This window comes from Gorilla gorilla, chromosome 11 (assembly GCF_029281585.2).
Source record: "Gorilla gorilla gorilla isolate KB3781 chromosome 11, NHGRI_mGorGor1-v2.1_pri, whole genome shotgun sequence".
NCBI classification, from domain to species: domain Eukaryota; kingdom Metazoa; phylum Chordata; class Mammalia; order Primates; family Hominidae; genus Gorilla; species Gorilla gorilla.
This window is the reverse complement of record NC_073235.2, coordinates 104186172-104209397: the sequence shown is the minus strand read 5'-3', so window position 1 is coordinate 104209397 and position 23226 is coordinate 104186172. Positions and strand designations below refer to the sequence as shown.

Genomic DNA, 23226 nt, shown 5'->3' with positions numbered 1-23226 from the left:
ACATAATTATCCTTAGGAAAAATTTCAACTATATATTGCATATACTTAGTCACCTTGAAATTAATACATAGCAAAACTTGCAAAGGAACTTTGTTGGAAATGTGAGGTTAAAAATATAAGGGATGTAAGGAAGAATCAACCTTCTTTTACTTATATTGTGTCCACCAGTGATGGGCAAAAATACTATTTTAGAATACTTTTTTTCTATTGTTTAATGCTACATGATTGATTCTTAGGTTTTGGTCTGAATCGTTTAATGTATTAATTTTATAATGTATTATTGTTCAATTACAACAAAATTTATTTCCTGAATATCATTCTATTTTCAGTCAGTTTACAACATTATGCTAATTTATTCATTCGCATCTCTATAAACAAAGCTGTGAAATGTACAAAAATGTGTAGCTTGCTATCCAAAAACGATGAGAAGAACACTGTAATTAAGTTCGATGAAGTGAAGTATTTTTCTGTACAGGTAATGTTAATATCTCTTCTAGATATTAGAATGGCTCCTTATAGTTCCAAATATTCTACCCTAATTCTGTCTTTTTATAAAAATGAGTAGAAAAGAAACAAAAGCAGTGAGTGCCTTTTTATTTGGTATCTTACAGTATTCTATTTCTATACCATGGGCTATAGTGGTGTTTTAAAAAAATAAACAATTTTACTGCGAAATGCATAATCTTAGTAGATTTCTTTCCTGAGATGTTACTGTCTGTGGTTTCCAGTATTCATTATGCATGTATTTATCTCTATCTTGCTCTTCTCTTCCCATCTACTGTCTTCCACCTTAGAGTTTTTCCCATCTCCTTTCCCATTCCTTTTCTTCTATCCTGTATTCCCCTTTGTATCTAATTATTTTTGCATGGATTAACTTAGTCAGTCTTTATTACAACCCAAACACACACACACACACACAATCATCCTTATTTTACGGATGAAGAAACTGAGGCACTCTGTGGTTTAGGACCTTTCTTAAGGTCATAGAGCTGGTAAGTGGTAAGTGGTTGAGCTGGGAATGTGGGCAGTCTGGTTTCAGACCACACTTCATTAAACTGCCTCACACACCAGCACTTACTATGTTTCTGTTTACAGTTAGGCTTATTAGAATCTTAAATGTATCTTAAAACTTTTTTAAAAATGCCTGGGCGCAGTGACTCACACCTGCAGTCCCAGCACTTTGGGAGGCTGAAGTGGGCAGATTACTTGATGTCAGCAGTTTGAGACCAGCCTGACCAACATGGTGAAATGCTGTCTCTACTAAAAATACAAAAATTAGCCAGGCATGGTGGTGCACACCAGTAATCCCAGCTACTCAGGAGGTTGAGGCAGGAGAATCACTTGAACCCAGGAGGTGGAGGTTGCAGTGAGTTGAGATCATGCCACTGCACTCCAGCCTGGACAACAAAGCTGGACTCTGTCTCAAAAAAAAAAAAAAAAAAGAATGACATTATTCCTTACGGCTGCAGGATTCATTGATTTGTCCAATTATTTATTACATTAGTTGAATTTTAGGGAAATCCTAAAGCCTTTTCTCCTCTATGCTCCATATTATTTTTCAGACTTTATCTGTTTAAGTGTTGAGTAGTGAAGACAGTTTTTTATTTTTTTTTATTATACTTTAAGTTCTAGGGTACATGTGCACAACATGTAGGTTTGTTACATAGGTATATATGTGCCATGTTGGCTTGCTGCACCTGTCAACTCATCATTTACATTAGGTATTTCTCCTAATGCTATCCCTTCCCCAGCCCTCCAGCCCCCTACAGGCCCTGGTGTGTGATGTTCCCCACCCTGTGTCCATGTATTCACATTGTTCAATTCCCACCTATGAGTGAGAACATGCAGTGTTCGGTTTTCTGTCCTCATGATAGTTTGCTAAGAATGATGGTTTCCAGCTTCATCCATGTCCCTGCAAAGGACATGAACTCATCCTTTTTTATGGCTGCATAGTATTCCATGGTGTATATGTGCCACATTTTCTTAATCCAGTCTATCATTGATGGACATTTGGGTTGGTTCCAAGTCTTTGCTATTGTGAAAAGTGCCACAATAAACATATGTGTGCATGTGTCTTTATAGTAGCATGATTTATAATCCTTTGGGTATATACCCAGTAATGGGATCGCTGGGTTAAATGGTATTTCTAGTTCTAGATCCTTGAGGAATCGCCACACTGTGAAGACAGTTTTTTAAGCATAGGTTTTTGTTGTTGTTGTTTGTTTGTTTGTTTGTTTGTTTTAAGCAATGAAAAAACAAGGAATAGTTTTGCTGGAGGCAATACATACTGTTTGTTTTACTAATAGTAAATAGTTTTCCTAAGCTTCATTGGCAAATTCTCAAGAATTTGGGGGATATATGTCCATTTAAATAAAATTTGAAACATTAATACTTGAAAATAATGTAAAGTATATAGGTGTTTATCTTCATTAGCATAATCAAAATCTGTTTCCTGTATTTATTTAAATAGGTACTGTTAGTTTGAGCACATTAAAAGGACAGTTTTAATGGAACTCTAATAGAAAGTTTGAGAATGACTTAGTAATTACACAGAAAATTGGACAAGCAAACAAAGAAACATAAAAAAGCAAGACACATGTTAACTACAGGGAAATTAAAAATGATACAGGAAAGGAAATATAATTACTGTAATATATTGTTAAACTCTGACAGTTACACATATAAACTAATATAAACACTAACAATCTAACAAAAATGTATGTTATAGAATATATTGGAGGAATGGCGAGAAGTATGAAAACTGTCAGTGGAGAATTGAGAGATAATATTTTTCTTCCACAATATGCAGTTAGTAGTTAGTATTTCAAACTAAAAAAAACAATGAACAATATAAACATGTTACTTAGAAACATGAAGGCAAAACTTAGAGAAATTTATTTAGAGGTCGAAAAGGCAGCTTCCGAGGAATGGAAATTAGGGGGTGGGTGGGGTGGAATTCTAAAATTGCACCCAGGATTTAACTTACAGAAGTATGACTGTATGAAAACATGGAGAGGTACTGTCATTGAAAAAAGAATTTGTTACATTCTCTGAGAGTAGGGGACATGACACACCACTGAGGGCCACAGGGGAAGTATCAGAATGGTGAGGAGGCAGAGGACAGGAGTGAGGGGAGAGTCTAGGCCTTTTGGGGGTTGCTGAGGGAAAGGCAAGGCAGGAAACCAGTTTAGGATTGGCTAGTTTGAATAATTTCAGGGGTCTTTGGGTTATAGAAGTGGTCTCTAGTTTTCTAATACCTGGCCCTGGGATAATTTAGGGCAAGGGAAATGTGTGTGAGAATTAGATTAGGAGGTGGTTGGCTGGGCATGGTAGCTCATGCCTGTAAGCGCAGCACTTTGGGAGGCCAAGGAGAGCAGATCACTTAAGGTCAGGAGTTCGAGACCAGCCTGGTTAACATGGTGAAACCCGTCTCTACTAAGAATACAAAACTTAGCTGGGTGTGATGGCACATGCCTGTAATCTCAGCTACCTGGGAGGTTGAGGCAAGAGAATCGCATGAACCCGAGAGACAGAGTTTGCAGTGAGCCAAGATGGCACTACTGCACTCCAGCCTGGGCAACAGAGTGAGATAAAAAAAAAAAAAAAAAAAAGTGGTTGGAGCTATAGCCTTGGGATTGGTTAGTTTGCAAATAAAAGATGTGCTCTCTGCTAAGCCTTTGCTGTCTCTAGCAGTCTAACCCTGGGAGGGGAAGTCTCTCCCTCAACAAGATTTTTAAGATGCCAGAACATCATAACTTACAGAAGCTTTTTTTTTTCTTAAAAACAAAACAAAATGTGATTGACTGAGCATAGTGGCTCACGCCTATAATCCCAGCATTTTGGGAGGCCAAAGCAGGAGGAATGCTTGAGGCCTGGAGTTCAAAACTGGCCTGGTCAACATAGTGAGGCCCCATCTCTACAAAATAAATATTAAAAAATTAACTGGGTGTGGTGGCATGTACCTGTAGTGCCAGCTACTCTGGAGGCTGAGGCAGAGGATGGCTTGCACCCAGTAGTTTGAGGCTGCAGTGAGCCATGATCCTATCACTGCACTCCAGCTTGAGTGACAGAGTGAGACCCTGTCTCAAAAATATCAAACCAAAACAAACAACAAAAACAACAAAAAACCATGATTAATACAGGGAGTAAGAAAAAAGTTGTTTCTTTGTTTTAACCATTGTAGAAATTCTTGACTTTATATAGTATATAATTAGGATAAAATAAAATTACATTGCATACGCTTTAGGACTTTAATTCGCTAAAATGTACAACATAGATCTAGGTTAAAATTTTTTAAATCCATACAAACTAACAACTGAAAAGACATAGGAAGTGGATTTAACTTAGTTTAATTGATCCAGAAAGCTGCTGGGAAAGTGATATAAAAACTCAGACTGAAGAATGAGTAGTAGTGGATTTCTGGTTCTGGCCATGCTGGAATAGCTGGTATTGGATTCACTCGTCTGCTCTAAACAGCTATGAAAGAGAAAAATACATGAAGGAACTATATCCTGGCATTGGACAATGGAAAGTGGAAGGAGGCACTTCTAAAGAGAAGGGAAGCACAAGCGGTGAGCTCCACATTTACAGCAGCTTTTTATCTGGCAGTGATTCCCGCACAGCGGAGTGAAACCCAAGCAGAGAGAAACCCAAGCAGAGAATGGCAGTCTTGGTGCGCGGAGGAAGCAGATGCTGAGCAGAGGAAGAAGAGAAAGCAGAGAAAGAAGAGAAAGAAGAGAAAGCAGAGATGGCAATGTAGGGCTCCTACGGGGGCTGGAATTTGTTGAGCAGGTTTCTAAAGAAAAAGCAATAGCAGATAAAGAGCCCAGAAATCTATGTAGGTATTCTTCTCAGGTTCTTGGCTGAAAATAAGTTGGGTGTGTACAGGGTAAGCCTCCAGGAGAAACTACAGAGAACAGACGCTGGAGGGCTGAGAGCTGACTAGAAAGTTCAGAAGTCCAAATTCAGAGTTATTGGAGTCTGAGCGAAAGCAGAGAGTTCTCATTAAATAGTCCCAGAATTCAGTTGAGATCCCAGAAAGGCCAAGTTTTAAGAGCAAGGACCATGTTCTACAGAAACTGAAATAGACACATCCTCTAACGAAGCCTCTATAGGACGAACATAATCTGCCAGGAATTGCCTTCCAAAAAAGAACTGAACACTTTTTAGAGGAAGATATTTAAAAAATCCAGAGTCTGTATCATTTATAATGTCCATTCATAGAATAAAAAATTACCACTTATGGAGGGATAAAAGCAGTCAATAGAAGTAAACCCACAGATGACCCAGATGTTCAAATTAGAGACAAGAACTTTAAAATAACTGTCATAAACATATCAACGTGGAAACGGTGTACAAAAGGTGGGCAAAATGGGAATTTTGAAGACAGTGAAAATGGAAGAGAACCAAGTAAAAATTCTAGATCTAAAAAATACAGTATTTGAAATGGATAATTCATTGAAGGACTTAAAAGCATTCTGGAAACAGTAAGAGAAAGGATCTGTGAACTGAAAGATTGGTCAATCAAAATCATTCAAATTGAAGCTCAGAGGAAAAAAAGAATGGAAAAATGTAAGAAACTCGTGGGATACTGTCACTCAATTTATAACATATAGTTGAGTCCCAGAGGAAGAGAAGAGGAAATATTTTTTTTTAACTTTTAAATTCTGGGGTACATGTGCAGGCTTGGTACATAGGTAAACTTGTGTCATGGGGGTTTGTTGTACAGATTATTTCATCACCAGGTATTAAGCCTAGTACTCAAGTTATTTTTCTGATCCTCTGCCTCCTCCTGTCTTCTATGCTCTGATAGGCCCCACTGTGTATTGTTCCCCTGTATGTGTCCATGTGTTCTAATCATTTAGCTCCCACTTATAAGTGAGAACAAGTAGTATTTGTTTTTCTGTTCCTGTGTTAGTTTGCTAAGGATAATGGCCTCCAGCTCCATCCATGCCCCTGGAAAGGATATGATCTCATTCTTTTTTATGGATGCATAGTATTCCATGGTGTATATGGACTACATTTTCTTTATCTAGTCTATCATTGATGGGCTTTCAGGTTGATTCCATGTCTTTGTCCTTGTGAATGGTGCTGCAATGAGCATATGCGTGCATGTATTTTTATAACAGAACAATTCATATTCTTTTGGGTATATACCCAGTAATGGGATTGCTGTGTCAAAAGGTATTTTTGTTTTTAGGTCTTTGAGGAATCACCACACTGTCTTCCACCATGGTTGAACTTATTTACACTCCCACCAACAGTGTATAAGCATTCCTTTTTCTCTGCAACCTCGTCAGCATCTGCTTTTTTTTTTTTTTTGAGTTTTTAGTAATAGCCATTCTGACTGGTGTGAGATGGTATCTCATTGTGGTTTTGATCTGCATTTCTCTAATGATCAGTGATGTTGAGCTTTTTTTCACATGATTGTTGGCCACATGTGTGCCTTCTTTTGAAAAGTATCCATTTGTCTGTGCCCTGCCAAACAAAAAGACAGCAGTAACCTCTGCAGACTTAAATGTCCCTGTCTGACAGCTTTGAAGAGAGCAGTGGTTCTCCCAGCACGCAGCTGGAGATCTGAGAACGGGCAGACTGCATCCTCAAGTGGGTCCCTGACCCCTGACCCCCGTGCAGCCTAACTGGGAGGCACCCCCCAGCAGGGGCAGACTGACACCTCACACGGCCGAGTACTCCAATAGACCTGCAGCTGAGGGTCCTGTCTGTTAGAAGGAAAACTAACAAACAGAAAGGACATCCACACCAAAAACCCATCTGTACATCACCATCATCAAAGACCAAAAGTAGATAAAACCACAAAGATGGGGAAAAAACAGAGCAGAAAAACTGGAAACTCTAAAAAGCAGAGCGCCTCTCCTCCTCCAAAGGAACACAGTTCCTCACCAGCAACGGAACAAAGCTGGACAGAGAATGACTTTGACGAGCTGAGAGAAGAAGGCTTCAGACAATCAAATTACTCCGAGCTACGGGAGGACATTCAAACCAAAGGCAAAGAAGTTGAAAACTTTGAAAAAAATTTAGAAGAATGTATAACTAGAATAACCAATACAGAGAAGTGCTTAAAGGAGCTGATGGAGCTGAAAACCAAGGCTCGAGAACTACGTGAAGAATGCAGAAGCCTCAGGAGCCGATGCGATCAACTGGAAGAAAGGGTCTCAGCGATGGAAGATGAAATGAATGAAATGAAGTGAGAAGGGAAGTTTAGAGAAAAAAGAATAAAAAGAAACGAACAAAGCCTTCAAGAAATATGGGACTATGTGAAAAGACCAAATCTGCGTCTGATTGGTGTACCTGAAAGTGACGGGGAGAATGGAACCAAGTTGGAAACACTCTGCAGGATATTATCCAGGAGAACTTCCCCAATCTAGCAAGGCAGGCCAACATTCAGATTCAGGAAATACAGAGAATGCCACAAAGATACTCCTCGAGAAGAGCAACTCCAAGACACATAATTGTCAGATTCACCAAAGTTGAAATGAAGGAAAAAATGTTAAGGGCAGCCAGAGAGAAAGGTCGGGTTACCCTCAAAGGGAAGCCCATCAGACTAACAGCGGATCTCTCGGCAGAAACTCTACAAGCCAGAAGAGAGTGGGGGCCAATATTCAACATTCTTAAAGAAAAGAATTTTCAACCCAGAATTTCATATCCAGCCAAACTAAGCTTCATAATTGAAGGAGAAATAAAATACTTTACAGACAAGCAAATGCTGAGAGATTTTGTCACCACCAGGCCTGCCCTAAAAGAGGTCCTGAAGGAAGTGCTAAACATGGAAAGGAACAACCAGTACCAGCTGCTGCAAAATCATGCCAAAATGTAAAGACCATCGAGACTAGGAAGAAACTGCATCAACTAACAAGCAAAATAACCAGCTAACATCATAATGACAGGTTCAAATTCACACATAACAATATTAACTTTAAATGTAAATGGACTAAATGGTCCAATTAAAAGACACAGACTGGCAAATTGGATAAAGAGTGAAGACCCATCAGTGTGCTGTATTCAGAAAACCCATCTCACGTGCAGAGGCACACATAGGCTCAAAATAAAAGGATGGAGGAAGATCTACCAAGCAAATGGAAAACAAAAAAAGGCAGGGGTTGCAATCCTAGTCTCTGATAAAACAGACTTTAAACCAACAAAGATCAAAAGAGACAAAGAAGGCCATTACATAATGGTAAAGGGATCAATTCAACAAGAAGAGCTAACTATCCTAAATATATATGCACCCAATACAGGAGCACCCAGATTCATAAAGCAAGTCCTGAGTGACCTACAAAGAGACTGAGACTCCCACACATTAATAATGGGAGACTTTAACACCCCACTGTCAACATTAGACAGATCAACGAGACAGAAAGTCAACAAGGATACCCAGGAATTGAACTCAGCTCTGCACCAAGTGGACCTAATAGACATCTACAGAACTCTCCACCCCAAATCAACAGAATATACATTTTTTTCAGCACCACACCACACGTATTCCAAAATTGACCACATAGTTGGAAGTAAAGCTCTCCTCAGCCAATGTAAAAGAACAGAAATTATAACAAACTGTCTCTCAGACCACAGTGCAATCAAACTAGAACTCAGGATTAAGAATCTCACTCAAAACTGCTCAACTACATGGAAACTGAACAACCTGCTCCTGAATGACTACTGGGTACATAACGAAATGAAGGCAGAAATAAAGATGTTCTTTGAGACCAACGAGAACAAAGACACAACATACCAGAATCTCTGGGACGCATTCAAAGCAGTGTGTAGAGGGAAATTTATAGCACTAAATGTTCACAAGAGAAAGCAGGAAAGATCTAAAATTGACACCCTAACATCACAATTAAAAGAACTAGAAAAGCAAGAGCAAACACATTCAAAAGCTAGCAGAAGGCAAGAAATAACTAAAATCAGAACAGAACTGAAGGAAATAGAGACAAAAAAACCCTTCAAAAAATTAATGAATCCAGGAGCTGGTTTTTTGAAAGGATCAACAAAATTGATAGACCGCTAGCAAGACTAATAAAGAAAAAAGAGAAGAATCAAATAGACGCAATAAAAAATGATAAAGGGGATATCACCACCGATCCCACAGAAATACAAACTACCATCAGAGAATACTACAAACACCTCTATGCAAATAAACTAGAAAATCTAGGAGAAATGGATAAATTCCTCGACACATACACTCTCCCAAGACTAAACCAGGAAGAAGTTGAATCTCTGAATAGACCAATAACAGGAGCTGAAATTGTGGCAATAATCAATAGCTTACCAACCAAAAAGAGTCCAGGACCAGATGGATTCATAGCCAAATTCTACCAGAGGTACAAGGAGGAACTGGTACCATTCCTTCTGAAACTATTCCAATCAATAGAAAAAGAGGGAATCCTCCCTAACTCATTTTATGAGGCCAGCATCATCCTGATACCAAAGCTGGGCAGAGACACAACCAAAAAAGAATTTTAGACCAATATCCTTGATGAACATTGATGCAAAAATCCTCAATAAAATACTGGCAAACCGAATCCAGCAGCACATCAAAAAGCTTATCCACCATGATCAAGTGGGCTTCATCCCTGGGATGCAAGACTGGTTCAATATATGCAAATCAATAAATGTAATCCAGCATATAAACAGAACCAAAGAAAAAAAAACACATGATTATCTCAATAGATGCAGAAAAGGCCTTTGACAAAATTCAACAACCCTTCATGCTAAAAACTCTCAATAAATTAGGTATTGATGGGACGTATTTCAAAATAATAAGAGCAATCTATGACAAACCCACAGCCAATATCATACTGAATGGGCAAAAACTGGACGCATTCCCTTTGAAAACTGGCACAAGACAGGGATGCCCTCTCTCACCCCTCCTATTCAACATAGTGTTGGAAGTTCTGGCCAGGGCAATTAGTCAGGAGAAGGAAATAAAGGGTATTCAATTAGGAAAAGAGGAAGTCAAATTGTCCCTGTTTGCAGACGACATGATTGTATATCTAGAAACCCCATTGTCTCAGCCCAAAATCTCCTTAAGCTGATAAGCAACTTCAGCAAAGTCTCAGGATACAAAATCAATGTACAAAAATCACAAGCATTCTTATACACCAACAACAGACAAACAGAGAGCCAAATCATGAGTGAACTTCCATTCACAATTGCTTCAAAGAGAATAAAATACCTAGGAATCCAACTTACAAGGGATGTGAAGGACCTCTTCAAGGAGAACTACAAACCACTGCTCAATGAAATAAAAGAGGATACAAACAAATGGAAGAATATTCCATGCTCATGGGTAGGAAGAATCAATATCATGAAAATGGCCATACTGCCCAAGGTAATTTACAGATTGAATGCCATCCCCATCAAGCTACCAATGACTTTCTTCACAGAATTGGAAAAAACTACTTTAAAGTTCATATGGAACCAAAAAAGAGCCCGCATCGCCAAGTCAATCCTAAGCCAAAAGAACAAAGCCGGAGGCATCACACTACCTGACTTCAAACTATACTACAAGGCTACAGTAACCAAAACAGCATGGTACTGGTACCAAAACAGAGATATAGTTCAATGGAACAGAACAGAGCCCTCAGAAATAACGCCACATATCTACAACTATCTGATCTTTGACAAACCTGAGAAAAACAAACAATGGGGAAAGGATTCCCTATTTAATAAATGGTGCTAGGAAAACTGGCTAGCCATATATAGAAAGCTGAAACTGGATCCCTTCCTTACACCTTATACAAAAATCAATTCAAGATGGATTAAAGACTTAAATGTTAGACCTAAAACCATAAAAACCCTAGAAGAAAACGTAGGCATTACCATTCAGGACATAGGCATGGGCAAGGACTTCATGTCTAAAACACCAAAAGCAATGGCAACAAAAGCCAAAATTGACAAATGGGATCTAATTAAACTAAAGAGCTTCTTCACAGCAAAAGAAACTACCATCAGAGTGAACAGGCAACCTACAAAATGGGAGAAAATTTTTGCAACCTACTCATCTGACAAAGGGCTAATATCCAGAATCTACAATGAACTCAAACAAATTTACAAGAAAAAAACAAACAACCCCATCAAAAAGTGGGCAAAGGACATGAACAGACACTTCTCAAAAGAAGACATTTATGCAGCCAAAAAACACATGAAAAAATGCTCTCCATCACTGGCCATCAGAGAAATGCAAATCAAAACCACAATGAGATACCATCTCACACCAGTTAGAATGGCAATCATTAAAAAGTCAGGAAACAACAAGTGCTGGAGAGGATGTGGAGAAATAGGAACACTTTTACTCTGTTGGTGGGACTGTAAACTAGTTCAACCATTGTGGAAGTCAGTGTGGCGATTCCTAAGGGATCTAGAACTAGAAATCCCATTTGACCCAGCCATCCCATTACTGGGTATATACCCAAAGGAATATAAATCATGCTGCTATAAAGACACATGCACATGTATGTTTATTGCGGCATTATTCACAATAGCAGAGACTTGGAACCAACCCAAATGTCCAACAATGATAGACTGGATTAAGAAAATGTGGCACATATACACCATGGAATACTATGCAGCCATAAAAATGATGAGTTCATGTCCTTTGTAGGGACATGGATGGAATTGGAAACCATCATTCTCAGTAAACTATTGCAAGAACAAAAAACCAAACACCGCATATTCTCACTCATAGGTCGGAATTGAACAATGAGAACACATGGACACAGGAAGGGGAACATCACACTCTGGGGACTGTTGTGGGGTGGGGGAAGGGGGGAGGGATAGCATTGGGAGATATACCTAATGCTAGAGGACGAGTTATTGGGTGCAGTGCACCAGCATGGCACATGTATACATATGTAACTAACCTGCACATTGTGCACATATACCCCAAAACTTAAAGTATAATAATAATAAATAAATAAATAAGAAAATTATCCGTTTATGTCCTTTGTCCGCTTTTTAATGGGGTTGTTTGTTTGTTTCTCATAAATTTGTTTAAGTTCCTTATAGATGCTGGATATTAGACCTTTGTTAGATGCATAGTTTGCAAAAATTTTCCCCTATTCTTTAGGTTGTCTGTTTACTCTGTTGATTATTTTGCTGTGCAGAAGCTCTTTAGTTTAATTAGATCCCATTTGTCAATTTTTGCTTTTGTTGAGATTGCTTTTGGTGTCTTCATGATGAAACCTTTGTCCCTGCCTATATCCTGAATGGTATTGCTTAGGTTGTCTTCCTGGGTTTTTATATTATAGTTTTGGGTTTTACATTTAAATATTTGATCCATCTTGAGTGAATTTTTGTATATGGTATAAGGAAGAGGTCCAGTTTCAATCTTCTGCATATGGCTCGCCAGTTATCCCAGCACCATTTATTGAATAGGGAATCCTTTCCCTATTGGTTGTTTTTGTCAGGTTTGTCAAAGATCAGATAGTTGTAGGTGTGTGGTCTTATTTCTGGGTTCTCTGTTCTGTTCCTTTGGTCTATGTGTCTGTTTTTGTACCAGTACCATGCTGTTTTGGTTACGTAGCCCTGTAGTATAGTTTGAAGTTGGGTAGTGTGATGCCTCTAGCTTTGTTATTTTTGCTTAGGATTGACTTGGCGATGCGGGCTCTTTTTTGGTTCCATATGAATTTTAAAGTAGTTTTCTCTAGTTCTTTGAAGAATCTCAATGGTAGTTTAATAAGAATAGCATTGAATCTATAAATTTATTTGGGCAGTAATGGCCATTTTAATGATATTGATTCTTTCTATGCGTGAGCATGGAATGTTTTACCATTTGTTTGTGTCATCTCTGACTTCTTTGAGCAGTGGTTTGTAGTTCTCCTTGTAGAGATCTTTCACCTCTCTAGTTCGCTATACTCCTCAGTATTTTATTCTTTTTATAGCAGTTGTGAATGAGAGTTCATTCCTGATTCAGTTCTTGGCTTGTTGTTGGTGTATAGGAATGCTAGTGATTTTTGCACATTGATTTTGTATCCTAGGACTTTGCTGAAGTTGTTTATCAGTTTTAGAAGCGTTGGGGCTGAGACTGTGGGGTTTTCTAGATGTAGGATAATGTCGTCTGCAAACGGATAGTTTGACTTCCTCTGTCCCTATTGGGATGCCTTTTATTTCTTTTACTTGCCTGATTGCCCTGGCCAGGATTTCCAATCCTATGTTGACTAGGAGTGGTGAGAGAGGGCATCCTTGTCTTGTGCCAGTTTTTAAGGGGAATAGGGAATTGGTTTGGATTTACATCCATTGTTTTTGAAGCACATCAGCTGAATAAAGTTGAGGTTTGTTAAAAAAAAAAAAAAAAGTAGGGAACCATTGCCCATTCAGTCTGATGTTGGCTGTGGGTTTCAACTAGGTATTGAAGGACCATACCTCAGAATAATAATATCTTTCTTATTATTCTGAAGTATGGTCCTTCAATACCTAGTTTATTGAGAGTGTTTGACATGAATGGTATTGAATTTTATTCAATAGCTGCATTATCTGCATCTATTGAGATAATCATGTGGGTTTTGTCTTTAGTTCTGTTAATGTGATTGATCACATTTATTGATTTGTATACGTCGAACCAACCTCGCATCCCAAGGATAAAGCCTACTTGACAGTGGTGGGCAAGCTTTTTGATCTGCTGCTAAATTCAGTTTGCCAGTATTTTGTTGAGGATTTTTGCATCAATGTTCATCAAGGATATTGGCCTAAAGTTTTCTTTTTTTGTTGAATCTCTGCCAAGTTTTCATCAGGATGATGCTGGCCTCATAGAATGAGTTAGGGAGGCATCCCTTCTACTCAATTTTGGGGAATAGTTTCAGTAGGAATGGTACTAGCTGTTCTTTGTACATCTGGTAGAATTCAGCTATGAATTCATCTGGTCTTGGGCTTTTTCTGGTTGGTAGGCGATTTATTATTGCTTCAATTTCAGAGCTTGTTATTGGTCTATTCAGGGATTCAGTTTCTTCCTGGTTCAGTCTTGGGAGGGTATATGTGACCATGAATTTATCCATTTCTTGGAGATTTTCTAGTTTATTTGCATAGTGGTGTTCATAATATCCTCTAATGGTTGTTTGTATTTCTGTGGGGTCAGTGGCAATATCCCCCTTGTCGTTTCTGGTTGTCTTTATTTGAATCCAGAAGAGGAAATATTTAAAGAACTAATGACCTAAGTCTTCCCCAAATTGATTAAAAATCCATCCATAGATTCAAGAAACTCAGTGAACCTTAAGTGAGTAAGTACAGAAATGATCACACATATGTACATCCCATTCAAACTGCTGAAAACAAAAGATAACGAGAAAATCTTAAAGGCAGCCAGAGGGGGAAACACACATTACATTCAGGTGCACAACAATAAGAATATCAGCTGACTCTCCATCAGAAACAATGTAAATCGGAGGACAAGAGAATGCCAGCTTTAGAATGCTGGGAGGCGGGGAAAGTTCAGCCTAGATTTCTATATTCAGTGAGAATATACTTCAAAAAGATGGTGAAAGACAAAAGCTGAGAGAATTTGTATCTAGAAGACCTGCATTGTAATAAATATCAAAGAAAGCTTCAGGTTGGAGACAAATGATCCCAGATAGAAGCCCAGATACACAGGAAGGAAGAGCACTAGAAATGGTAAATGAGTGGGTAAAAATACAAGACTATTAAAAAAATTTATCCAAAAGACAATTGAGTTTTATTATTTAAAAACACAATAATGTCAATGAATGATAGGAATTGTAGCATATGTAGAAGTGCAATACATGGCCAGAATAGCACAGAGAATGAGGAGGTGTAAATAGAATTCTGCTATTGGATATGGTGGTTTAATTTTAATTCAAGATACATTGTGATATGTGAAAGATCCATATTATAATCCCTAGAGCAACCACTAAAAGTTAAAATTATATTAGGAAGGAAGAAAGGAGAAAGAGAGGGAGGGAGCCAGGGAGAAGGGGGGAAGGAGGGAGGAAGATGAGTGTGGAAACTAAATTAGCATTAAATTTGAGAACTTAGAAAATGACAGTAAAACTTTAGGAAATCAAGAGGAAGAAATTAAAAACAAAAGAAATAAATGAGTTATTTACAACAGTATAGATGTTAAAGAAATGTAACAATAGAAAAGCTAATTAGTAATAAAGGTAACACAGTAGGCACAATTCTGGTAAGTCTCATTAAGAAAATTATGCAAAATTTGGAATATAGGTATAAATATGAAGGCAGTTAAAAACTGTAAGAGAATACCATATATAACTCTATGCTAAAAATTTGAAAATATCGATGAAATAGAATATTATATTAGAAAAATATAAATTACATTATGTTTTAGCTCTATCTTTTGTAAACTGAATATAGATTTAAAATACCCGGTCCGACAGTCTTTGTATTTTATCTACATCTGTTAGTGTAGTAGTTAATATATGTAATGTTAATGTATGTAACGTTACTGTAGCATCTGTTACATTTTATATAATTGTAATATATTTGAGTTTAAATCTGTTACCTTCTTTTGTGCTTTCTATTTATCCCAATTGAACTGTGGATTATTTTTTTCTTCTTTCCTCTTTTGTCTTCTTTTCTTCATCTCTGGGATTGAGTACAGTTGATGCTTGGACAACACAGGCACTGAGGCACTGATCCCCCTCTGCAGTCAAAACTGACTTCCCCAGTCAGTAGACTACTAATAGTCTACTGTTGACTAGAATTTTTACCAATAACATAAACAGTTGATCGACACATATTTTGTATGTTATGTATTATATACTGTATTCTTACAATAACGCAACTAGAGAAAAGAAAACGTTTAAAAAATCACTTTGTCTCTCTGCCCTGCATTCCAAGTAATTCTTCTGATCTTTATTTTATTTTATTATTATTAGTTTTATTGAGACAGGGTCTCCCTCTGTCACCCACACTGGAGTGCAGTGGCGTGATCACGGCTCACTGCAGACTCAACCTTCTGAGCTCAAGTGATCCTCCTATCTCAGCCTCCTGAGTAGCTGGGACTAAAGACATGCACTACCATGCTTGGCTACTTTTTGTATTTTTTTGTAGAGATGGGATTTTGCCATGTTGCCGAGGCTAGTGTCAATCTCCTGGGCTGAAGCAATTCACCCGCCTTGGCCTCCCAAAGTGCTGGGATTCCTTAATTGTAGTTCGTTAATTCTCCAAAGCTGCATCAGATTTGTGGTTGAGTTGATATAGTGTTTTTATTCAATTGTTTTAGTTTTCATTTCTACAAGTTGTTCCTTGTTTAGGTTTGTTAAATCATTTTTAAAGTTTCCTGTGCCAGGAGTATATTTTCAGTTTGGTTTTTGTTCCTTTAAACGTAGTAAACATAGCTCTTTAAAATTCCAATATTTAAGGTGTTTTGGGGGTCTATTTTTGCTCTTCTCATTTGTGGCGCTTTGTTCCCATGCTGACTGAGTTATTTTTGACTGTTAACCGCTCATTTTCCTTGGAAAATTATTTGTGGAACTTCTTTGAGGTCTAGGATGAAAGTAGCAGCTCTGCGCAAGATTTGTGTTTCTTCTAAGGCAACCGAGCCCACTACCAGTTTGGGACCATTTTCAACTAAATTCCACTGGAGATATTTTTAAAAATATAAGTCGTCCTGTTTATTTGTTTATGTTATGACAAAATATACATCATATAATGTTTGCCATGTAAACCATTTTAAGTATCTGGCTCGAAATTTTTTATAAGATTCAGTGACTGTGACTTTAGGCTGCAATTTCACTGAACCGGTTTTTGTTTATAGCTTATTAGGGACCCCACACTCCGTTCTACTCAGCAGTACAACTTTCCTTGCAGCCTTCTATAGATGTGATGGGAGAAGGGGTTCTCCATTCACTGAAGCCATAGCCCTTTGGGTTCTCAGCTTTCTGGGAGGATGGTTGGGGAAGGACCCTCTGTTAAATGTATCATGTCTTGTCTTCTCTCTTCTTTGCCTTTCAAGACCATACGAACTGCAGTTTTAGGTCACCTGATTGGGAAGTGCCCTGAGGGCAAATGTAACTTCAGGGTCTAGTTTACTTCTCTGAGTGTCTGTCAATACTTGGAGTTTTATACGATTACTTCTCACCATTTTATTAACCGTGCTTTGCTTTTAAAATGGTATTTTAAATATTTTATTGAGCATTTGTAGTTTTCTACTGTTTCCAATAATCAAGATGCCAAATTGTTGAAAAATGGAGCCTGCGCTCTTAACTAGTCTGCTGGCACACAGGGCTTGCATTCCTTTTTCTCATTTCTTGGGGGAAGACAGTCACGAACATAACTTTAAGAAGGCTGATATCGGCTCTGATGTCAACCATCAGGAGAAACACTGCAGGAAGGCACCTGGATTCTTAGGAGTGGGGAGGCATGACTTTTTTTCTAATTAGCAATAGTGTACAGATATTAAAGGTTACATAATAATGGTACTGTGCTCCAGAGCTCAGGGTTGGGAGAGAGTTTCAAGTTCAGGCAATGGTATATATTTTGTCAAAAAGTTAAAGAACAGAGACTGAAAAGGTTATTAGATATTTTTTAGTGTTGGATATTTGGATAACCTGTATTTGGATTATCTGGATTATTTGGATTTCGTATTGGGTAGTTGATTATCTTTGATAGTGTAGTTTCAATAGAGTATTGAGAGTGAATTTTGTGTAGTGTTAAAAAGAGAACGTACGTAATGGATGTTTCCAAAAGATGATAATTGACATTAGATATAAGCAAGATCTTCATTTTGTTGATATTAGTATATATGTGACTGTGAGGTTGAAAGTTATAAAGCTAATGACATACAAAAACGTATCACTAGGTATGCAAATAATGTAATAGTATATTGGATGTATGTGTTCAGAAATATTTAGGCTCAAATTTAATGCTTCTTTTCTTATATATTTTGATATTGAGGTTCCCAGACGTTATGATGATGAGCGGAATAATATTTTATTGGAACTCATACAATATGACAATAGAGAAAAACGTGCTTTCTTGTTAGGGAATGTTCAGATACATCTTTATGAGGTAATTCAGGTATGTATAAAATGATTTTTTTCACCTTGGTATCACGTTGCCAGTTGGTTGTCCAGTTTGTTGTTGTGATTTATTATACTTGATGGGCTTTTTTTGTTTATTATCTGCCTTCAAATTCATGTGTTTAAGAAATAAAATCTCCTTTTGGCTATATATTATTTAAAAGAGTTGGCTTATAATAGCATAATATTTTTAAAAATGTATTTTCCAGCCTGAAATCCCAGCACTTTGGGAGGCCGACGTGGGCAGATCAACTGAGGTCGGGAGTTCGAGACCAGCCTGACCAACATGGAGAAACCCCATCTCTACTAAAAATACAAAATTAGCTGGACATGGTGGCGCATGCCTGTAATCCCAGCTACTTGGGAGGCTGAGGCAGGAGAATTGCTTGAACCTGGGAGGCGGAGGTTGTGGTGAGCCAAGATTGCGCCATTGCACTCCAGCCTGGGCAACAAGAGCAATACTCCATCTGGAAAAAAATATTTTCCAGAATATGTATATATATATATATATTTTTCCAGAATATATATATGAAATTAAGTAACCAAAAAACCCACACTTAGACTTTTAGGTTGTATCACTAACTAACTTTCTGGAAAATAAATTTTCTTGGCCCACGGCAACATTTGCCTCCCTGGCTCAAGTGATTCTCCTGCCTCAGCCTCCCCGCTATCTGGGACCACAGGTACATGCCACTGCACCGGACTGCTTTTTGTATTTTTAGTAGAGACAGGGTTTTGCTGTGTTGCCCAGGCTGGTCTCGTACTCCTGAGCTCAAATAATCTGCCCGCCTCAGCCTCCCAAAGTGTTGGGATTACAGGCCTGAGCCACTGTGCCTGGCTATTTAAATTTGCAAATAAAAGTTGCATATATTTATCGTGTACAGAATGATGTTTTGAAATATGTATACATTGTAGAATGGCTAAATAGAGTTAAACATGTTATATTATGTTTCTGAAATGTCTTAAGACATGACTGAAGCTGCAAACTCTGTCTCTTAGTTGGCAATACAAATTTTGGTTTAGTTCTTTCATCCTTAGCTGGGCTGCTTACAGACTTCCTTGTGCATGTGTCTTTTAGAGGTTAGCCAAAGATTTGGGCAGAGTTTATATACAGATTTTATGGTTGCTTCCCTCTTGTTTTCTCCTTTCTAGGTGTCCTTTTCACTTTCCAGCAGCTCATTTTGTGGTTGTGTTGAACTCAGAGTCAAGAACTTACTGATTGGTGAATAAGTATAAACAATCTAAAGTATTTTCAGGAATATTTTTTGTTACATACAGCAAGGAAGTCTTCAAAGACTAATGGGGTTATGTCAACAGCCAGATTGCAGGGACTCCTATTGGCCAACTTCAGAATAACTTGAACATAGATTATTGCAACATTCTGAATAAAGGAAAATTTGTGACTCCTTGGTGATCTTCAAAAAAGAGAAGAAAAGAGGTGGCATAGGAAGAAAAAGGAAAATTTTAAAACGAATACCAGTTTATGAATGTGGAAGTAATGAAAGAATTACAAATTATTGTTTTTGCAACTCTTTGTAATGAATAATGATTAATTCAGTCAATATTTAGCAATGGCACTAAAAACCATTAGGTAACAGTTTATTGGGAAGCAAGATATTTGCATGGTGCCATAGTAACAGTGCAGGGGAAACGTTCCTCTACAGTAGAGAGATGTGGTATTTGCCACTTTAACCAAGAGCTCAAATTTAGCATAATGAATTGTGGATAACTTAACATCATGTACTTCCTGTAGTGATACAATGTGAAGTACACAGTATTATCTATGACATATCGTCATCAAAAATGTTTAACCTGGCTGGGTGCGGTGGCTCAGGCCTGTAATCCTAGCACTTTGGGAGACTAAGGTGGGAGAGTTGTTGAGGCCAGTAGTTGGAGACCAGTCTGGCAACATAGCAAGACCCTGTCTCTACACACATAGAATTAGCCAGGTGTGGTGGCATGTGCCTGTAGTCCAAGTGGCTTGGGAGGTTGAGGCAGAAGGATCGATTGAGCCCAGGAGTTCGAGACTGCAGTGAGCTATGATCGTGCTACTGCACTCCAGCCTGGGTGACAGAGCAAGACCCTGTCTCAAAAAAAAAAAAAAAGAAAGAAAGAAGTGTAACCCAAATCTAATCAAGCTGAGTGTAGAACTAACTTCAAGTTTACGGGAATTTAGTGAGTAGGGAAAAAGTTAAACAATACCTTAAGATAAGTACAGAAATGGGACATACCAGTGTAGATTCTTTAAATAGCTGTGGTCATTAAAAGAAAAAAAACCAAAACGCACCAAAGATGGAAGGAACTGTTCTAGATTTAAAGAGATACAACACATTTGACTGAATACAGATTCGAAAAAGTTATAAAAGACTCTTGGGAGCCAGGCATGGTGGTTCACACCTGTAATTCCAGGACTTTGGGAGGCCGAGGAAGGTGGATTGCTTGAGCCCAGGAGTTTGAGACCAGCCTGGGGAACATGGTGAAACCCTTTCTCTAAAAACAAAGCAAAACAAAACAGCAAAACAAAAACAAAAACAAAACCCACAAAAAAACACCCACAAAAAATTAGCCAGCCATGGTGACACCTGCCTGTAGTACCAGCTGCATGGGGGGCTGAGGCAGGAAAATCACCTGAGCCCAGTGAGGTAGAGGCTGCAGTGAGCCATGATTGCACCACTGCACCGCAGCCTGGGCAACAGAGTGAGAGACCTTGTCTCAAAAAATAAAACATAAACATAAATAAAAGACATTCTTGGGACAATTAGGAAAATTTAATAAATATTTACTGAATATTAGAAAAAATTCTAGAATTGTTAATTTTCTTGGGTATAATACTGATATTGTGGATATATATGTATGAATATTCTTATTTTTACAGTATCCAAGGTAAACATTGGGAGTGAAGAGTAATGATGATTGCAACTTATAAATAGATCAGCAAACATATCTATACACACACAGATTTTAGAAAATGGCATACTGTTAAATCAGATAAATTTCTAATACATAGAAAGAGATGAAGAAGGATAAACATATGGAGTAATGAATAAGTGTAAGCAACCAGAGATTCTCAAAAATATTTTGGGAGAAGATCTTTGGAAATGACTAAAGTTCCTTTGACTGTATGGCAATTTAGGCATCAAAAAATGTGACATTACTTATTAGTTAATTTTTGTTGAAGAAAATGTAGAAGCTTAGATACTTAGACTAGAAGCATATATGCAAACTTTTCAATATTTATTTTTATAAGATCATGAATAATATGCTAATATTTTAAAATACAAAGGTAAATTTTTTAAAATTCAGAAATCACCCATCATTCCACAATTCTAATATAACATTTCATTGTTCAGAGTTTCTTTCCAATTCTTTCTTATAAACATAAACAGAAAAATAGAAAATATAAAAAGACCCAAATACATATTCTGGAACTGAAAAGTAAAATATCTGAAATTGAAAATTTGCTGAATGGGCTCAACAGCAGAATGGAGGTGTTAGAGGAAAGACTATTGTTTTCTTATTACTTTCTTTAAAATTTGTGTGACTATTTAAAGTAAAAATTATAACATGATCTGTGTGGTTTATAATGTTTGGAGAGGTAATGCATATGACAACCACAGCATATAGCATAGGGAGAAGATGAGGTCTAAAGGACTTTTATAATGCAAGGTTTTTGCATTTTCTCTGTTTTATTATAATAAAAATAGAGTTCAAGTCTTTATGTTGCTGCTTGATGCCATCTTCTGTCTCCTCCCTCTCCCTCAAGAAAAAATGATTATCCAAAACTTTGTATTTATTATTCCCTTATTTTTCATAGCTTTACTACTTATGTATGATTATGGAAATATTATATTTCTAAATGTAGTATGTTTCTAATATTAATACACTTAGCTAGTGTTAATTTTTTGCTGCTGCATACAATTCCATATGGGTGTATTCCTCTGTTGGCCCATAAATTAATTTTTTAGCTGATTATTTATTTTTACTTGATAAATATTGTATATATTTATGGGGTACAATGTGATGTTTTGATCTATGTATACACTGAAAAAGATTCAATCAAACCAATTAATATTTCCATCACCTCACCAACTTATCTTTTTTTATAATGAGGATGATGAAAATCTATTTTATTCAGCAATTTTGAAATATACAATACGTTACTATTAACCAGGCAGTGCAGGAGATCACTAGAACCTGCTCCTCCAGTCTAACTTTATACACATCTTCCCTTTCTCCATTCCTACCCCTACTCCCCAGCCTCTGGTAACCACCTTTCTACTGTTTCTATGAGATTGACTTTTTTAGGTTCCACAGATAAGTGAGATCATACAGTGTTTGTCTTTCTGTGCCTGGCTTATTTCACTTAGCATAAAATTCTCCAGTTTCATCCATGTCACAAATGACAGAATTTCCTTTTATTTTAAAGCTGCATAGTATTCCATTGCATGTATGTATATACAGCACATATTCATCTGTTCATTTGGTGATGGACAACTAGGTTGCTTCCATATCTTGGCTATCGTGCTGACATGAGTGCAGATATCTCTTTGACATACTGATTTCAATCCCTTTAAATGTATACATGAAGTGAGATTGCTGGATCATATAGTAATGATATTTTTAATTTTTTGAGGAACACCCATAGTATTTTCCAGAATGTCTGTACGGGTTAAATATCACTTATCTGAAAAAGCCTGGGACCAGAGGCATTTTGGACTTCTAATTTTTTTTTCTTATTTTGGAATATTTGCACATACATAATGAGATAGCTTGAGGATAGGACCCAAGTCCAAACATGAAGTTCATTTATGTTTCATATACATCTTATGCACATAGCCTGGTGGTAATTTTATACAATATTTTAAATAATTTTGTGCATGAAACAAAGTCTTCATTGTATATTGATTGTGACTTGTCACATAGGCCAAGTATGGAGTTTTTTCACTTCTGGTGTCATTTTGGCACTCAAAAAGTTTCTGGAAAATTGTGGACCTACTCATTACAGCAGAGATGACTATAGATATTGAGCAAGGATACCAAAGGTTAACGTGGTTTAAAAGATCCAGCCATCCCTGAGAGATGCGAGAAGCACTCAGTCCTATCGGGACTCAGCTTATCATATAGAATTATGTTTAAGTAACCCCTCTCTTAGGAGGTGCAAGGTTAGAGGTAACCAGGCCCATGCATGTTTGTGTCTTTCCACAATGTCAGG

The 23226-nt window shown here is 37.4% G+C and overlaps 1 protein-coding gene across 5 annotated transcripts in view; it reads left to right on the top strand.

The window, feature by feature from the left end:
- C2CD6 (C2 calcium dependent domain containing 6) overlaps positions 1-23226 on the top strand; it is a 124073-nt gene that overhangs the window by 15813 nt on the left and 85034 nt on the right. For all 5 annotated transcript variants that reach the window (XR_008677437.2, XM_055379402.2, XM_019022116.3 and 2 more), the window contains exons 4-5: positions 330-475; positions 17890-18012. Coding sequence is in view for 4 of the 5 variants with exons in the window: in XM_055379402.2 (XP_055235377.1) it covers positions 330-475; positions 17890-18012 (269 nt within the window). In the remaining variant the exon portion in view is untranslated. The remainder of the gene's footprint in view (positions 1-329; positions 476-17889; positions 18013-23226) is intronic.